Source organism: Typopeltis vanoorti, chromosome 14 (genome assembly GCF_054136105.1).
Source record: "Typopeltis vanoorti isolate ZY-2024b chromosome 14, IOZ_Tvanoo_1.0, whole genome shotgun sequence".
Taxonomy (NCBI): Eukaryota; Metazoa; Arthropoda; class Arachnida; order Uropygi; family Thelyphonidae; genus Typopeltis; species Typopeltis vanoorti.
In genome coordinates, this window is record NC_143562.1 from 16,506,627 (window position 1) to 16,526,712 (window position 20,086).

At 34.3% G+C, this 20,086-nt stretch overlaps 1 protein-coding gene across 5 annotated transcripts in view; it reads left to right on the forward strand.

Annotated features, from left to right (window-relative positions):
- The window catches only part of kel (kelch protein), a 181,102-nt gene extending 161,243 nt beyond the window's left edge, over positions 1–19,859 (forward strand). For all 5 annotated transcript variants that reach the window (XM_090403590.1, XM_090403594.1, XM_090403592.1 and 2 more), the window contains 2 exons: positions 11,325–11,594; positions 18,300–19,859. In XM_090403590.1, coding sequence (XP_090259716.1) covers positions 11,325–11,594; positions 18,300–18,472 — 443 coding nt within the window. In that variant the 3' untranslated portion in view covers positions 18,473–19,859. The remainder of the gene's footprint in view (positions 1–11,324; positions 11,595–18,299) is intronic.
- Positions 19,860–20,086: the final 227 nt, after the last annotated feature.

Sequence of the window (20,086 nt, forward strand, 5' to 3'; positions counted from 1 at the left end):
TAAATAAGTCAGCTTGTGCTCTTAGAGAATACAGAGACAAATTTAAGAAAGCTAAAAACTGTAAAACTAGCTAAACAAAATTCATGGAAGGACTTTTTCAAGAACACAGAAAATAATATCAAGAAGGTGGTAAGATATTTTGGAGGTTGTTGAAGACGCTTAGAAATGGAGGAAAGAGTGCTGTAAAAGGCGTTAGAGATGATAAAGGTGACATAAAAATGGGATAAAAAGATATCCTTGAAGTAGGGAGTAATTACTTCGAAAAATTGCTAAATGAAACAAGCAATGATAGCACAGTGGTAAAAGACACTCAACAGGCATACATATCCATACTTGAAGTAGAAAAAGCCATCAAAGGCTTGAAATGTGAAAAGGCAGCAAGAGTAGATGATATTTGACCAGAAATGGTGAAGTATGGTGGTATAAAAGTCTTATAGTGGCTGCACTGCATAGTTCAGAAGAACGAATTCCTGATGATTGAAGTAGAGCTCTAATAGAATCCATATATAAAAAGGGAAATAAAACTGTATGTGAGAATTGCAGAGGTATTTCCCTACTGAGTGTTCCGGCAAGATTTATGCTAGTATACTTGAGAAACGGTTGAGAAGAATTGTGGAAGAAAAGCTTGGTGAAGAACAAGCTGGATTTAGGCCAAATAGAGGTTGTCAGGATCAGATCTTCACTTTACGACAAATAGTTGAGAATGCATGGGAATATAACAAAGATCTATATTTAAGTTTTGTCGATCTGGAAAAAGGCATACGACAAGGTGCCAAGAGAGAAGTTATTCAATACACTAAAGTTATATGGTGTCAATGGGGCATTATATCAAGCAATACTTAGTCTTTATTTGAGCTGCAAGTCAGCAGTTAGAATTGAAGGAAGTATAGGAAGATGGTTTAATGTTAAATCTGGTGTGAGACAAGGATGTACATTATCCCCTGTGTTATTCATTATCTATATGGATCACATTATGAAGGAAAGTGGTGTTAAACATGATATCAGAATTGGAGATGTTAGCTCTTTGAATTGTCAGCTCTTTGCTTTATGCGGACAATGTTATACTTCTAAATAAATCCGCTACAAGTTTGCAAGATTCACTGACTAAATTGATAACTGTTGTAATAGATATGGTATGAAAGTCAGCAATAAAAAGACAATGATAATGAAAATAGGTAGAATCATTGAAAATGTCAACTGTGTTTTGAATGGAGAACCTGTGAAACAAGTAAAACATTTCAGCTACTTAGGCACGATATTTAGTTAAGATGATAAATTAAATATGGAAATAGACAACAGAATCAACAAAGCTGGTATGGTAGGAAGTCAAATGAATAAATTCACATGGAATAAGAGAGAAATTAGTCGGAACACTAAATTAGCTGTATACAAGACAGTGTTAGAACCAGTTTTCACTTATGGATCTGAGAGCTGGGTCAGAAGTAAAACGCTTGACCAAAGACTAGAGACCGAAGATATGAGAGTCCTGAGAAAGATTAGAGGCGTGAACAGATGGCATCAATGGCAATATCATATTAAAAACAAGAATGTTAGGAAAGAACTTGACATTGTCAGCATCCAGGAATGCGGAGCTAATCTCAGGTGGAATGATCATTTGAACAGAATGGGCGAGGAAAGATTAGGAAAACAAGTGATCTCTGCCAGGTTGGCAGCAAAACGACCCAGAGGAAGACCAAGATATAGGTGGATTGATACGGTATAAAGTGCCTTAGAAGATAGAAATAAGATCTGATAATATTGGAGTCTTGACAAGTAACAGACTGATTTAGAGGAAAATTATAGATAGGAAGTTAGTAATGATGTAAATTTTTCATGCAGTACTATCATATCCTGTACATACCTTGTGAGGGTACATGTCAGTAATTTGATGATGATGATTATTACTATGGAGGTTACTGACGAGCACATTAGGCACATCCTTCTTTATGAGTTCAAAAAAGGCAACAATGTAAAAATTGTGCAAGAAGTGTATGGCGATAAAGTTTTGAATGTGCAAAAGTGCCAGCGATAGTTCAAAAAATTTTGACAAGGGGACTTCTGCTTGAAAGACTCCTCTTGTTTTGGGTGTCCTGTTTCTCTCAATAATGATATGCTGGAAGCCGCTATTGCAAGAAATTCCAATGCAACTGTTGAAAATTGGTGCAAAACTGTTGAAGATTTATCCAGAGATGTTAATTCATCATCATTGACTATCTTTCGCCATTTACAAGAACTTGGAATAATGTCTGAGCTCAGTAACTGGGTTCTTCATGAACTGATGAACGACAATCAAAGAGAGCATGTCGACATCCGCACTGCTCTTCGTTCACGAGAGGTTCAATCTCCATTTTTGAGTCATATGTTTCCGGTGATGAAAAGTGGACACTTTACAAGAATGTTAAGAGTGCTGAAGTCATTGGGGAACAGGCTAAACATCAGCCAAAACAAGACCTTCACCTTCAGAAGGTTTTGTTAAGTGTTTGGTGGGATATGGTTGGTATTATACACTTTGAACTCTTGCCGCAAAACCAAAAAATCACAGCTGAAGTATACAACTTGATCAATTGAACGTAAAACTGAAAGAAAAGAGGTGTTCTCTGGTCATTTGAAAGGGTGTTGTTTTTCACCATGATAATGCACACCCTCATAGTGCAAGAATCACCTGCGCTAAGATTGAGGAATTCGGCTGTGAAAATAGTCCATATTCTCCTGATCATGCACTACCATTATTTTGAATTTTGCAGCATTTCATTAACATTTCATTGAAAATAATATGATACATTACAAGCACTGAAATTGAGCCTATGTGACTTCTTTGCCTGTAAACCTCCTGAATTCTATTGAAATAGCATTATGAAGCTTTTACAGCATTGAAAGAGCATTATTAATTCAAATGGAGAATATGTGCTTAATTAAATTAAAAAATAATTTAACTTGTATATTCTTTCAAAACTTAATGCTAAAAAAAGACATTACTTTTGCGATGACCTGATATTTAGATTTTGCTGAAGCCTTTGATGGATTACCACATGACAAGCTGGAACAGATAGGATTAGAGTACTTTCTTTTAATGTTACACGGTGGTCATCATTCAAAGTGAAGAATTTATGGAGACACAAACTCACGTGTTAGAGTAATTACTTATAATTAAGAATATAACACGATATAATAAGAATATAACTAGATGATATAATAAGAATATAACAGGGATGCTTAAGGGTCAAAGTTGTATAATGGAGAGGAGACCTGAACATAGCCTTTAAAGAAATGTGAAAAACTGTGACCTAATGTCCAATCCCGCCCTTCTCATGGTGCACCCTGTTAGGTATCTACCTGGATACTGAACGAACGAGAATGGGCTGGCAATTTGGGATTTAGCCGACTAAATTGTATTTTTATTGGTTTAACCCAAAATATAAAATTATGGTACAACATGACAGAATTTCATGTCAGCTGGGGCGTCGCCCAGTTAAACAAGGTCCCACTGTTTTCACCAGGGAATCAGAAACAAATCCTAAAACACACCCCAACTCAATATCACCAGAGTTCAAGATCAGTACTATTAACATAGGAAGCCTGAATAGCAAAGAAATGGAGCTGAAGAATTGGATAAGTACCAGATCGACATAATAGGGGTGACTGAAACAAAAAAGACAAAAACTGGTGAGATCTTTCTGAGCAATAAATACAAAATATTATACTAATCTCGAATGTAAGGCAGTCTCAAGTAGAGTGATGTGGGAAAATATCAGAATGGGGAACTGGACAATGAGACTTATTTGTGCCTATGGTCCCACAGAAGGTTCTACTAAGGTAGAAGATGAGGAATTTTTTGAGACTTTAGAGAAAGCAACTGACAGTGAAAAAGGAAAAGTTGGCTCTTGTTGGTGATCTAAATAGCAGAGTAGGAAATGATTGTCAGACATACAAAAATATTTTGGGAAAATTTGGAGAAAGAGCAAAGCTAATAATAATGGCAAATACCTGTTGGATTTCTGCTCAGGACTGGACTGGTTATTACTAACACCATATTCCAACATAAAAATGTGCACAAATTTACATGGAGAGAAGAGGCAAGGAATAAGAAAAGTCTATGTTATTGTCGATAGTGATTTCTCCTGGTGCAGTACACCAGAGTGTACAGAGGATTTGAAATTGGAAGTGATCATCATTTAGTCTTGAGCAGAATAAAATTAAATTTCATATTGAAAAAAAAACACGTAAAGAAAGTTTTAGAAATAATAAAAATTGAGCAGCTCTTGGATGTGAATTGTAGACTAAAATACACAAATATTATTCAAGAAAAAATGAATGACTTTGAGAACAGGAACCAAACCTTGCAGATTCAGCGGCAGACTTTGAAGAAAACCCTGATTGATTCAGCCAGAGAGGCATGTGGTGAGGTTGTATGCAAGGATAGAAAAAATCAGAACTCCATAGTGGATACAGAAAGTTAAAGAGGCAGTGAAGGAAAAGATGAAAGCATATCAAACGTTCTTAACACATAAGTCAGTTTGTGCTCTTATATACAGAGACAAATGCATGAAAGCTCAACACTGTGTAAAACTAGCTAAACAAAAGTCATGGGAAGAAAATAGAAACATAGAAAATAAATATCAAGAAGGTGGCAAGATATTCTGGGGTGGTTGAGTTCAGAAATGGAGGAAAGAGTGCTGTAAAAGGAATTAGAGATAATAAAGGGGACACGAAAACTGTAGAAAAAAGATATACTTGAAGTATGGAGTAATTACCTTGAAAAATTGTTAAATGAAACAAGCAGTGATAGCACAGTGGTAAAAAACACTCAACAGGCATATAGTCAGGAATACATATCCATACTTGAAGTAGAAAAAGCCATCAAAGGCTTGAAATGTAGAAAGGCAGCAGGAGTAGATTATATTCAACCAGAAATGCTCAAATATGGAGCTATAAATGTCTTATAGTTCAGAAGGCCTGGACAAAGGAACGAATTCCAGATAATTGGAGTAGAGCTCTCATAGTACTATTTATAAAAAGGAAAATAAAACTGAATGTGATAATTACAGAGGTATTTCTCTACTGATTGTTCCTGGTAAGATTTACACAAATATACTTGAGAAACGGTTGAAAAGGATTGTGGAAGAAAAGCTTGATTCAGGCAAAATAGAGGCTGTCAGAATCAGATTTTCACTTTATGACAGATAGTTGAGAAATCATGGGAATATAACAAAGATCTGTGTTTAAGTTTTATAGATCTGGTAAAGGTATATGACAAGGTGCCAAGAGAGAAGCTATTCAATATGATACAGTTATATGTGTCAATGGGGCATTATATCAAGCAATACTTAGTCTTTATTTGAGCTGCAAGTCAGCAGTTAGAATTGAAGGAAGTACAGGAAGATGGTTTAATGTTAAACCAACGCCTGTACTTGGTTAGAGCCAACAAGGCCAAAAATTCTTCCTTCTTGTTCCTAATACTCCTGGCATTAGTATACATGAAGTGCAGAAGCCTGTTAGTCCCACCCCTATCTTGATGCCTTATATCAATGATGACGAACCTATGACATGCGTGTCAGCACTGACACACTTGAGGGTTTCAGGTGACACACTTTGGATGTTGAAAGATATTGGTATTCTGATGAAAAAACTGCGATAAATCGTGTAAGATCGCTCTCTGTTAAGGCAAAGGTTGGTTTCGGTTCATTGAAAGAATCATATTTTATAGTTAGCCTATTTCCATTTTATTTTGTAGTTAGCCTATTTCTATTTTATTTTTTAACTAGCCTATAAACAACGAACATGTTAAGTTTACGTTTTCTGTTTTAATCATTATAATTTCTGCATAGTCATATGATATTATTATAAAAATTATTATCAATATTATATGATACAAACTTATAAAAATTATCAATATTATACGATACAAACTTATAAATACGTGCTTTATATATTATAAACTTAGTTTTCATCTGACTTCTGTGTGAAATTCATTCATGCATACATTCCAAGTCTCTCGACTGAGTAATACAAGTTCTAAACATATTTAAAACCACTTTAACAGAAAATATAATTCACAGCATTAAATATTGAATTTATCTGAGTAAATAATGAAAACATTTTTATAGTTGCAATAAATAATGCAAATAGTAACAACTTACTATGACGTAGCAACAAACCTACTAAATAGCTGCTATTTAGTAGCATGATAGAGAGTAAAACGTAACAAGGTTGCTACGAACGTACCGGTAATAAATCTGGCAACCTGCTGAAAGAAGTAGTGGTAGTCTTCCATGGTCTTCCACTTAAGTAATTTGAGTTGCTGGTGTATAATTCATTTCCAGTAATTGTTAGTTCTCATTAATTATTACTGCTTAATTACCACTGTATATAATTGTGCTCTTTTTTAATTTGTGAACCCTTTTACAATGGCAGCTAGCACTAATAAAAAACTAAAATTATCACAGAAAGGAAGTGGAAGAAATTTCCAGATACCTGGACTGAACAATATGGTGTTATTGATAGAGGCTATAAAGTTCTCTGTAAATTGTGTGGTGAGCTATCTGTGAGTATAACTTGGAATGTAAGAAGACATTTTGAATCTAAGCAGAAATGGCTCCTAGAAAAAACTTTTGAAGAATGCAAAGAATACATATCCCAACATATAAAACTGGCAGAATCACAATCAGGAATTTTAATTAAATTTGTTTCAGGACCTTCAAATTTAGTAGCCGCAAGTTACAGTATTTCACATACTATTGTTGAACATGGGAAATCACTTAGTGATGTTGATTATATTAAAGGATTTAATATAATTATGATTATGAAGTTAAATTTATAATGCATGTATGCAAGTGGCACATTAACGTCAATATTTTAAAAAAAAAAGATGTTTTGACACACCTGGGTAAAAAGGTTCACCATCACTGCCTTATATTAACTATCCCATTCTGATTTGTTGTCCTTGGTACCAGCTCAGTCATATTATACACATTCTTACACTCAACTGCCTCCCTGATATCTGCATATCATCATAAATAGAATTTAGCTCGATGTAATTTATAAATAATTTTTTTTTTTTTTTTCACTAGAGGTCATGCCAGTAGAATAACAGTGATCAAATCATTGTTTCTCTAGCTTACAGTTAATAATGTAACTGAGCTTGTCTTGTATATTTATGTATGCTCCAGATGATGATCTTGATATGAAGATTGAAACGTTGGGATAATAAAAAAGTTTTTTAACACGGTTGTAAATTCTATAAAAAATATTTAAATTTTGTAATTTAAAAATCAAGGACATTCAAAAAGGTTAGAACTCTAATTAAGATTAAGACAGGACTGTGATATATAACCAAAGTTGGTGAACATTTCAAGCCAAGGGCTATGTCTAGTATATGTGATGACTGTTAATTATGCCTAAGGTGTTATAGCATTACCTAAATCCTAACTGTTTTACTAATACCTTAAACGTATTGTTGGTTAGAGAACTGAGAAAGCGAGCCGCCGGAATTTGAACAAGATTGTTCCGAAGCATTGATTATTGTCCAATATACAGGGTGATTATAAAATAACGTCAAGTGTTCAGCGCCCTCTAGCAAGTAATGTATTGGACAAAACACACCAATATTCCGTAGACATACACAGTGGAACATGGCGATTCGATTTAACGAAAAAAAAGTACCAAAAGTCGCCAACAGGGGAAATTTTGGCGCTGTTTACCGAGTAAAATACATTAATTTGCATTATTGCGTTTCTTGTGAGCGATCATGCAATAAAAGGAAAGCCTGTGAGATTTCTTATCATTCGTAGATGAACTGCTTTTCGATGCCTCTTACCTTACATGAGCATACTTTGTTAGTCAAATTCTGTTATCAGTGGAACAATAATGATAGTGCTTGTCTTCTTGATTTTCGGCATATGAAAAATTTACGAAAAGGCCTGATTAGCATAACAAACTTACGAAAACTGATTCGGCGATTTGAAACTACTGGAACTCTAGCAGTGCAGGTAGGCAGGGGATGCAAACCAATCGATCACCAACAAGTTGAACTAGTTGCAACTGCTATTGTGGAACAGGAGATGACGAATGTGCAGGGTACCAGCAGTGCACGAGCAATATCCCGGCAAACGGATATCGCATACAGAACGGTGTGGAAAATCCTACATCAGATTTTGAAGTTTTACCCCTATAAAATCAGTCGTGTTCAAGAATTGCACCCTGGTGATGTGACCACATGAATTGACTTATCTTTGAGATTCTTAGCACGCATGGAAGTGGATGATGCATGGCCGTGGCAGATTTTATGGAGTGATGAAGCGCACTTTTATTTGAACAGCGATATTAACATACGCAACTGTCGCATTTGGGCTGCAACTAATCCGCATGTGTGTCTTCAGATGCCTATCCACTCACCCAAAGTCACAGTGTGGTGTGGATTTATGGCATCTTTTATCATCGGTCCATACTTTTACGAGGAAAAATAGCCAAAATGGACCAGTGACCTGTTCCGTCAATGCTAACAGGTATGCCAATATGCTACAGAACTTTGTGGTTCCACAACTGCAGCAAAGAGGATGTCTCAATTCAACCATCTTCATGCAGGATGGTGCACCACCTTCGGACTTCAGGTACAGTGTGTTTTGCGACAACATTTCTCTGACAGAAGAATCATCAGTTGTGCATTTCCCACGCAGTGGCCACCGAGATCACCTGATCTCAATCTTTGTGACTTTTGGCTGTGGGGATTTCTTAAAAGCATTGTGTATCAAGGACATGGACCTGATATTCCAACTTTGAAAGACTGAATAACGTTACACGTGAGACAAATCAATTCCGATATGTTGCGAGTCACTGTGGAAAATGTTGTGCACCGTATGCAGTTCCTGGAACATCAGAATGGTGGTCATATTGAACCTCATTTGTAATTAACAATAAACCTCATGAAATTGATGTGTGCTGTCTTTCATTTGCCATTTAGTCATTCATTAGTCACACCTACTAAAATTAATTTGGCAGCACCAAAATTTCCCCTGTTGGGGACTTTTGGTACTTTTTTTTTCGTTAAATCGAATCTCCATGTTCCACTGTGTACGTCTACTGAATATTAGTGTGTTTTGTCCAATACATTACTCGCTAGAGGGCTCTGAACACTTGACGTTATTTTATAATCACCCTGTATGTTGATTTCTTTTACTTTGTAATTTAGTAGTTTAGTAATGATTGAAAATTCTCTGTTGTATAAAATTATCAATATGTTAAATAAACCTTTTGCTCTTATTCATTTGGTTGCCTGAATTTAAGAATCCGATGCACCACTCATAAAAGATTCAGACCAATATAGGGAGTCGGCTTTATAAAGGAGGGTCACGACTAGCATTAGAATTGAATTAGAAGGTATTATCATTCCAAAGTGGGTTATTTTAAGTATGACAAAGTAACTATGTGCCAGTCTGAGACTTCACTCCTTGGCTGAAAGGTATTTCCAATCTAGGGGTTCAGGGTGGTGCAGCGAAACAAATTTTCCCTGAACCTTAACAAGGAGATAACTCCAGACATCTCTAGCAAAGGAACTGGCTCCTCACAGATATAGTTCCCTTTAGGAAAGGTCAGTTGCTTACTACTTGACTACTTAAACAGCAAGAGTGCACATAGAACTCTATATCTTAAACTATTAATAAGGAGATTGTATGCAGTGCCATATCTAAATATAGTATAGGGTTAAGGGAAGCAAGACAGAAGGTAAATATACGAGAACACATTTTAATGTAAAAAGTTATAACAACATGAACAGCAATAATTAGTTAACATTGGGACCAGTTTAAAAATTGTAACAGACACCACAAGGAAGTAAAGTCCTAACTGGCACCATCTGTTGTTGGATAAAGAGAGAGTTAACAAGTATTAATTTGATCTTAAAATGACTGCCTAAAATAGTGACAATCTTCTACATCTTCCACCTGTATCTTTTCATCTGGAAATGTATACATTACCAGAATGATTACTTAATAGCTTGGCTATTTCCATTGCATTTGACACTTCTGTTGTTTGTATTTACTAAGGTTATCCCATCATGATCATTCTTCCTTATACTTGCCACATAGCAAAAGAACTCTCTTGGATTTCCTTTAACTTGTCCAGCTAACTTCTTTTCATTGTCTGATTTAATCTTCCTCACCATGGTTTTTACTCTCCTGGCCTGTTCTCTGCACTGCCCATTACAATTCACACAATATGACATTTTCTTTTTATATAGCTCATGCTTTAAACTTTTATTCATCCATTTCATGCCCCTTTGATTAATTCTCCTGACTCTAGGAATGTGGTCAGTTATAGCATCTTTCAAACATCCTCTGACCACTTCCCATGTGTTACTAATTTCCTCTATCATGTAGTTTCTCATATCATGCCACAGCTGCAAGCTGCCTTCACTGTTATGATAAACCCATCTGCTTTAGAGGTCTACATATGTCTCTTCTTAGTGAAAGAAAGCTCTTGAATGCATTGTCACTTCCCAAAATAAAACTGCATAATCACTTTCATCAACTGGATGCAAAACAGTAATCATATTTTCAGATGCTACTACAAGATTTAATATTCTTGCAACATTATCATCATAATGTGCTGCTTAAGGAAGTTGCCATTCAGCAGTTCTATAAATTCTGTTTCCTCTCTTCTTGAGTGATTTCCACTATGGGGGATACAGACTGGAAGGAGGACAGAGCATGAAAGAAGAGGGGGGGGGGGCAGAATTTATAGAACTGCTGAATGACAACTTCAATAATACAGACAACTTTGTCTGTGCATTTCTGTGTTCTCTTCAGTTAACTCCTGGTCTGTGATCATTAGCAATTCTCTCCTTGCCTTATTCTGCCTGTCTTTCCTGCTAATTTGTTAATTCTTTATTCATAATAGCCACTGTATACATTTAATAATCTGTTTTTTATAATGGGATTTTTATTTTTTGCAACTTCATTTAGGTGGTAATTTTATCTTAATAAAGGAGTGGTGAGTGCCTATTACACGGCCATAGTGTATACTAGTGTACTCGCATTTTTTTTTTTTTTTTATCCTCTTTATATGGATCAGATTTAATATCATTTTGAGACACTTTTACAAAGTGTGCTCACTTAACAATTCGGTATTTCTTTCTTCTACTAGCTGCATAAAGAAAAAATTTACTAGAAATTTTTTTTATAATGCTCTGTCAATTTCCTCTCATTATGTAAATTTTTGTACTGTATTTGTCAGTATTTCAGCTTCACAAGATTCTTCTCAGATGAAATGACAATAAATGACAGCTTCCATGTACATTAAAACGGTGTGATGTGTGATTTTCTTACTTGTAGGATTCCTCTATGCAGTTGGAGGTTATGATGGTGCTTCACGTCAGTGTCTGAGTTCAGTAGAATGCTACAATCCTGAAACAGATAAATGGTCCTTAGTAGCAGAAATGTCAGCTAGACGAAGTGGAGCAGGTGTTGGTGTACTGGACAATTTTTTATATGCAGTTGGAGGCCATGATGGCCCTCTTGTTAGGAAGAGTGTGGAGTGCTATAATACAGAAACAAATAGTTGGACCTCTGTGGCAGATATGGTTATGTGTCGGAGGAATGCAGGTAAATAATTAATCTTGAAAATATAATGGTAAACAAATTTAACTATGCAAATTTTTAAATTATCATGGTAAGGCTATTTTTCCATAATATTTTTGAAATGATATGAATTAAGTTTTTTTTAATTAATTTTTTTATATCAATCCCACACAAGAGATCATAAAACCAATAATGCAAGTGAACAGTTAGGTGCCCTTCCTCAATGAGTCTTTGGACTCCTTGCAGTGTCACAAAATAATAATAATAATAATAAAAGATAGAAGGAACCTGATGGAGTGCTTCTTGAAGAGGTCAAGGTTATATTCATTAGATAAAATGGTATAGGGAAGGCTATTCTAAATAGAGGTAGGTGGAATGAATGAAAATGGTAAGTTTGTTCAGTAAGTTAGGAGCTGAATAATTGGTGTTGATTAGGGGCTACTTCTATGATTAAAGGAAAGTGGAAGGAATGGTAGTGGCCAGTTGAGTGCAGTAGCACCCATGGAAGCACCTGTAAAAAGACATGATGCAGAAACAGGCTTGGAGAGGGAGGGAGGGGGATCTATTAAGCAGACTGCCACTTTTCTGAATAATCAAGCATTCCTAATGGGGTTTGGGTGCACAGTCCCAAATTTTAGAATAATATTCTAATGTCAGGTGGATTTGGGAATTTATAAAGTATAAGTAGTCACGTAGGAGAAAAGTAGTATTTTGAATAAATAAGAATATCAGATTTTGAGAATTTGTTTTTCTTAAGTAACTAGAACTAATATATTTGGTACATAGCTTCCTCTTATCAAAATAAAAGCAGAATAATGGTTAGGTTGGTCCTTTGGTATCCTAAGCAGTTCCAGTTAATCTTGCATTATTCTAAAGAGAATTTATTATTTTGTTACCAAAAATGTTTAGAAATTTATTAAATAGCTTAAGTAGTGCTATTTTCCGAAACCTGGATCTGTCAAAAAATGCAACACGAAATGCCTTCTGGATCATCTAAAACTTTCAGATGATGTACCACATTTGTTAAACAATACTGGACAAAAAAAACAAAAAAAAAACCTCTGGTCACAGTGAGCCAACATGCAAAAAAAAAACAATGTCATCATTTTATGGTCCATCCTGTATTCCTTTTGTTCCTAATGTTTCTGTTGCCACAGGATATAGTGCTTTTCATGATAAAATCATATGTACGTATGTATATGTCAATGGCATTATCAGAGCTAAATTCATAATCTTCTTAAGAAAAGTATTTCATATGTAAAATAAAAAAACTGAGTACTGAAAAATTAGGCAAATTATAATTGACTAACATTGGAAGTACCATTTGAAAATAAGCCACAAGCAACCTCCTACTTTTTCAGTATTTGGCACATTTTTTACATAAGAGATGGTTTTTTAAAAAAATTAAGAAGGTATAACATTATTATTCCCTTCCTCAACCAATGAACTAGTGTTCTAAAAATTAAAGATACCAAGAAATTATATACTTGGTTTAATCCTTTATCCAAGTGTAAGCAAACAAAGTTTGTACCTGAAGTATTTTCAGGACTGGGGGCAACTCGTGGTAAAGGTGGTATGACTTCATCACTTGCCTTAGTATCCCATAATGCAAAGCACATCTCTTTGTGGACATTATGGAAAGGGTCACTACCCAGACTAGTTTTGACCTTTGTTGAGGTCTCTGAAAATACTTCAGGTGCAAACTTTGTTTGCTTACACTTGGATAAAGGATTAAACCAAGTCCAGTCATACCCCGACTTACACGAATCTGGAGTTACGCGGTTTCTTATATGTACATATTCCCGTCCCGCTTCACCACTAGTCGTATCTTTCAGGCGCCGGCCACATTCGCCAGTGTCACACATGCTGTGAACAAGCACTGACGTGTTTCGCACAGTCTCCATTCATACACAATTTTTATAGTCTACAAACCTTGTGATTGTTTAATGTTATGTTCTTGATAAAAATTTTATCACATAAAAAATAATAATGTCATCCAAAAGAAGCAAGTCCAATTCTTCTACAGCTAGCAAGAAAAGAAAAACATTGACTTTGGAAACAAAACTCAACATTATTAAGGATTTTGAAGACGGAATGAAAATTTGTGAGCTAGCAAAGAAGTTCGATCTACAGGAATCCACAGTAAGAACAATCATAAAAGAAAGATTTACAGATTTTGGAGGACATACATTCTAACGAGGAACGAACTGCAGCCACAAGGCAAAAGGCAAGGAATAAAAAAATCATTAGCTTGCTATGAAGAAATTTTGCGTGACAAGAAAAAGACATTATGCTGTCAGACGAATCTATTAGATTTTATGAAACCATCAATATCGAAATAACTTTCTTTTTTTTTATGTACGAAAAACTACAATTATGATTATATTTCTTAAAAAATATAGGTGTTTTTATAAACCTTTGGTCCTAGTTGTATGTTTGTATATATAAATTACATGCAAAATTATACCCCGAGTTACGCGAATTCAACTTACGCGCTTTTTGTTGGTCCCACCCACCGCGTAACTTCGGGGTTTTACTGTATATAATTTCTTGGTATCTTTAATTTATAGTATAACCAAGTGAAAAAACTTCCAACAACCTTTCTCTAATCCAGAGTAATTTAATAATAAGGTGTGACACCTTTTGGCAACTGGTACAGGAAAATATGATTTCTGCATTACTTCAACTTTAGTATGACCTCTGGGTCTGGCTCTCATTGAAGAAACCCATTCCACTTAAATTCTCATTCTTTTTCTGGTCATCCTCAACCTGCTCTATCACACAAATATCCTCCTGAACAGTTTATCTGCATATATAGCAATCTATTATCTCTGCATCTATTTTCATATGTTGAATATGGAGTTATAGTCAGTTTTCAAAAATAAATTTTTTACAAAAGTATATTATATCAGAAAAGAAATGGTTTTAATCCTTTGCCCAAGCATGAACAAACTAAGTTTGCACTTAATGTATTTTTCACACCTAACAGATCTATCCCATAATACATAGCAATATATCACATCCAAAACGAGGTGTGTTGTATAGTATGAGATACTAGGGCAGTTTGATGTGTCTCGGCATACAGGTAATCCAGTCATGAAGCTCCTTCATGTTCAACTTTAAAGGATGGAAACAATATAATTTTCTTGTTTTCATGTTATTTCTGGAATACCTCTTTCAAGAAGTCTATATTTTCTGCCATCCATGGTATTAATGTACTATATAGGTATGCCCTGGAAAAGTTTATATATAAAATTCAAAGAGGACTTATGGAGGTGGTTTATGGAACTGCAACCTGTTTCTAGCTTATACTTACGAAAAATTATACCAAGATATAATTGTGTGTTTTACTTAATATTGCCTCTACAAAAATTTTCCACTTGGTAGAAATTAAACTTGCCAAGAAATTATATTCTTGGTTTAATCCTATATCCAAGTGTAAAGTATCTTCATAACTGGATTACATGTATATAGAGGCTGCCTTAATATCCCATACTGAAAAGCACACCTCCTTTCAGAAATGTATATTGCTATGTATTATGGGAAGGGTCACTACCCAGACTGGTTGTTTTACCCTTCATTAAGGTCACATCAGTGAGAGCCAAATCTTTCATATCCAAGTAGTCTAGTTGTGAAGATACGAGGAACATCCAGAAAGTAAGTTCCGTTTTTAAATATCTTCACTGCAGCACTGAGATCGCAATGCTGCACATGCGTGCTGAGTTTGTTGATTCCTTAGCAAGGTGTTGGTGCCATTTTCAGACATTCTCGTAGTGCATATGCTTCTTGGTGTGTGTTTATAATGTCTAAGAAAATTGAATCGTCCACCGCATATGAAATTAGGTCAGTTATCAGTTTTTTTGAATGCAAGGAACGTTAAAGCAGCTGAAAGTCATCAGCAAATTATTGAGGTTTATGGAGAACATGCAATATTTGATGAATGGACTTCTTTTGTCAAAAGGAGTCCATTCATCAAAGGAGGTTTTTTTTTTTGAGATTTCATTGCGTGAATCTACAGCCAACGCATTTTTTATAAGATAGTTACATTTAGTGCGTCCACGCTGTATTTTCTTAGCAATTTCACTATCAGGAGTAATTGTTTTCAATAGAGTTGGAAGAATATCCGTAAGCCACAAAAGCAAATTGTGTTCGGCATCTAGGGCCGTTCCGTTGGCTTGCGACTCCTGAGTGCAAAATTTTTGTGCCCCCCTTTTCGTTAAAAATGAAAGGATCCCGAAGTACAATAACACGTTACGAATCATTTTATTATACTTCACATTAAGAGGAATGTATATTAAAAAGAAAAAATACAAATAGTAAAAAAAAACTTATTTTTATATAATAAACAAACATACTACTGTAATGTAACATGGAACACGACAAGAAAAGAAGAAGAGACTCTCATAATAACTTAGCGTGCAATGGAACGTAGGATTTGTAACATCAACAAAATGGAACATGTTAGAATCACGGAACTAAGAAAGAGATCAGGCATAAAAGATATGGTAACTGCAGTATATGAAAGCAGGATGAGATAGGCAGGTCACATCGCCAGACTCAGGAATAACAGATGGACATATAGAATATTCAACTGGCAACAAGAATAAAGAGAAAACCGGGAAGACCACCTACAAGATGAGAAGATCCACTAGTGAAATCTATGGGGATAACATGGAAGAGAGAGAGGATCGAGATCGTTGGAGGCATCTTTGTGACCTGCAGTCATGGAGAAATCCTGAGTGAAATACAGGTCCATCCAGAAGAAAACTCAAATTCCTAGAATGTTTGTTCACTGTGCTGAGAGCAGTGATTAAAGTAAGTTGTGTTGAAGCTTGTACCATTTATTTAACTACTGAGCGACTCAGCCCCTCACTGAAATCTCTCACATTTGAAGGTGACAAATATGCACAAACAGTTCAGTGTATTATTTATTCCCTATTTTTTTATGAACGTGTTCGATTATTTTTTTTTTAAATAACGAAACCTGTGGTGCGTTCATAATTAGAAAAAACACACGTATAAACCACAGTGAAAATTATTTAATTGTAAATATTTCATCCTAAGTATCTTAGGACATCATCAGTACAGTATTTAAACAAAAATTAGGAATAACATACAGTTAGGGCGCATGATTACAATAGAATCTCAGTTGGGAAATTTTTAAATTCCCAGTTGGGAAATTATCATACAAAACTGTGTTAAATAATTAACGTGATTGTCACACGTTATGCATGAGATTCTATTGTAATCATGCGCCCTAACTGTATGTTATTCCCAATTTTTGTTTAAATACTGTACTGATGATGTCCTAAGATACTTAGGATGAAATATTTACAATTAAATAATTTTCACTGTGGTTTATACGTGTGTTTCTTCTAATTGTGTTCGATTATATCGCCCCTAAATTGTGCCGCCTGGGTTCTTTGCATCCCTATACGGAAGGGACCTGTCTGCATCATATGCACATAATCTTAATTCTGCCTCTTTAATTTATTTTTCCGACTGATATTTGGAACTGGATTTAAACAACGACATTATACCTGGTGAGCTTCCTTTAGATTCTACATTCTGCTAGTGTTTTGGAGTGTTTGCATAACGAATCAATAGACATTTGCTACCATTAACGCTTATATCACAAAATTTACAATAATCAGTGTGTTCTTTACTTTTACCTGAATAAATCCAGGATTTAAGAAAGGGATCCTCCAACCATTCTTCTTTTAATTTTTGCTTATATGATTTTTTCATCTTTTTAGATGAGCCTTGCAAACCTGAACTTGAATCATAACTAGCATCACTTTCTCTTTTATCTGAATTACCTCTGTGAGAAGTGGTTTCTTGTGAGTTGGAAGGGCTGGCATTGATATTTTCACTTTCAATAGCTCGTTTATGTACTTTACTGACTCATGCACTATGCATTTTCTCCTGAGATTTAGAATCAAATTTAAATTTAGAACGTTTTTCTTGTCACTTGTCCATGTTTAAAAGTAAAATCTAAATAATAATATTTTCGATGAAGAATTAAACAAGTTTTTGTTAATAAAATTAATAAAAACACTGGACTTCTTATAATGCGCGATAAGTGTTTGAACAACGAAGAATATATTTTCATTGGCTAATGCCAGTCGTATTGCCTGAGTATGGGATCGTGGGGGAAAGAGAGAAGACTAGCAACAGTGAGAGGGGTAGGAAAAAAAAGAGAAATCATATTCTTCTGTCACTGAATGTGACATATGGGGAGGTGGGAGAAGAGAAAAATATTCAACTCATATGTCTAACTCTCATGTTGTTGTTGTTATTATTCGGAAGGGAAAAAGTACTAGATCTGTTGGAGAACGTACTAGAACACTAAAAATTTATAAAACGTACTAGATCTAGTACGAAAGTACTAGATGTGGTCACTCTGCTTCACACGCAAACTTTGTTTCTTACACTTGGATAAAGGATTAAACACAGATATAATTTCTTGACAAGTTTAATTTAGTGCAAATCCTAAATACCAAATTAATTTCATTACATTCAATCCATCAGTATTCTAATAATTTTGCCAATAAAAATGATTCAACTATTTGGACATATTCTAGCATACATCCTGAATTGCAAATTTTATTAAATTTTAGTGATTCAGAACAGAGTTCTTAGTTTTTACACTAAATGCCCATTTCACAAAAACTAGCTTGCATGCATTTATTTTCGAGATTTCTGCACTCTTTTAATATCTCTTTTCAGGTGTTATAGCTGTTGATGGACTCCTCTATGTAGTTGGTGGTGATGATGGCTCCTCCAATTTGGCATCTGTTGAAGTTTATAACCCTAAAACTGATACATGGACTATGTTGCCTTCATTTATGACTATTGGACGGAGTTATGCTGGTGTTGCTATAATTGACAAGCCAATGTGATTGCTTTAAGTAAAACATGGTAAATCAAAATATTTCCTTGTTTTCAGTATAGACATTTTTGAAAAGAATAGCTTTATCAATATAGGCTGGAAATAAAACTGAAGCTGCGTGTAAAGTCATTTGTGTCAAATTTTTAATAGGATACCGACAGTTCCTTGTGTTAAAATTCATAGTTATATGAAACAACATTTTTACTTTAAGAATATTAAAAGTGCTCTCCTAAGTGTGATGGAATGTTTCATTTCTTTGGTAAAATGCTTAAAGCAAGTGCTGAAGATGTTTAAGTGCATTATTTGGATTTTCATGTGTGTGTTTTATAATAAATAAGTTAATCTTAACCTGGCTTATTTGACAGTTCATTAAGTACAAATTAGATTACGTAGTGCAGCCTTGAATTTCTCAGAGGGAAAAGAACTGATGTAAAGGCATTTTCATAAATGCACTGGTCAAGTTTTGCTATGTGATCACTCATCCATTTGTTTCTTTCTTATCGATCAACTTTCTTATTTCTGTTTTAGAACAACTTATCATTTATTTAAACAGAAAAGATGCAACAGAGTTCAAAGAAGAAAAAAAAAAGTTGTATTAAAGATTATATTGGAGACATACATATTACTCTGAATTAATAGCATTTTCCAATATTTCTCTTATTTTCAACTTAACACAGTCCTAAGAGATTATGTTCAAACCATTTGCTATTGCTATATATTTCTGTGAATGAAATAATTCAGAAAATATATTTGAAACATGAATCTGGCTTTTTAGTTTAGTGATACCTGTGACATTATCAGATGCACTGTCAAAGATTTTATGTTGATTCCCCCCACCCCCCATTATCATATTGATACTTTTTTCCTTGCCTTCAAAACTGATTATTCATGCTTCACGTTTATATTCCAGATAGTTCTCATAATGATTAAGATCTTTTACTGAAAACATAGCATTTACAAGGATTTTAAAATTTAATTTGGCTAGAACTGTTTAATTACACATATGAAGATAGCTAAAATAAGTTCAACAACTGTCTGGAATTGTTACTAATGATAAATTTAAAATAATTTACCTCTGTTAAACCTGATACCATATCTTGAATTAATAATTCAAGATATGGTATCAGGTATAGTAACATAGAAGTAAACACTTTCGGATCAGGAAAATACTATTTCTTTGTGTATATATTTGTTAATACAAATTTATTTATATGAAACTGTTTCGAAAGTATTTTTTCCTATTGGAAATATGTGCAAAAATTAGTTTTATTTCTTTCGAGATTTTGTATAGAAAAGAATTTTTTTTTTTTTTTTTTTGCTTATGCTTTATTCGGTCATTTGTTATTAACAAATACATTTTGATGTAAATTTTTTCTGTTGATCAATTTGTAGAAATGCAATAAAATATTTCAACACCTGTTTCTGTTGCTTTTTACTTTAATCATATTTTAGCATTAACATTAAAAGCTGATACAAGGAAGCAGATCTCATTCAGCTACAAAATGAAGTTTAAAAGTAAAATATTTTAAGAATTTTCTGTTCTCCACATACAGATTCTTTGAAGGACATCAGTGATAAGATACCGATTATAAAAATTCATTCTAACCATATAGTTCTGGGCTTT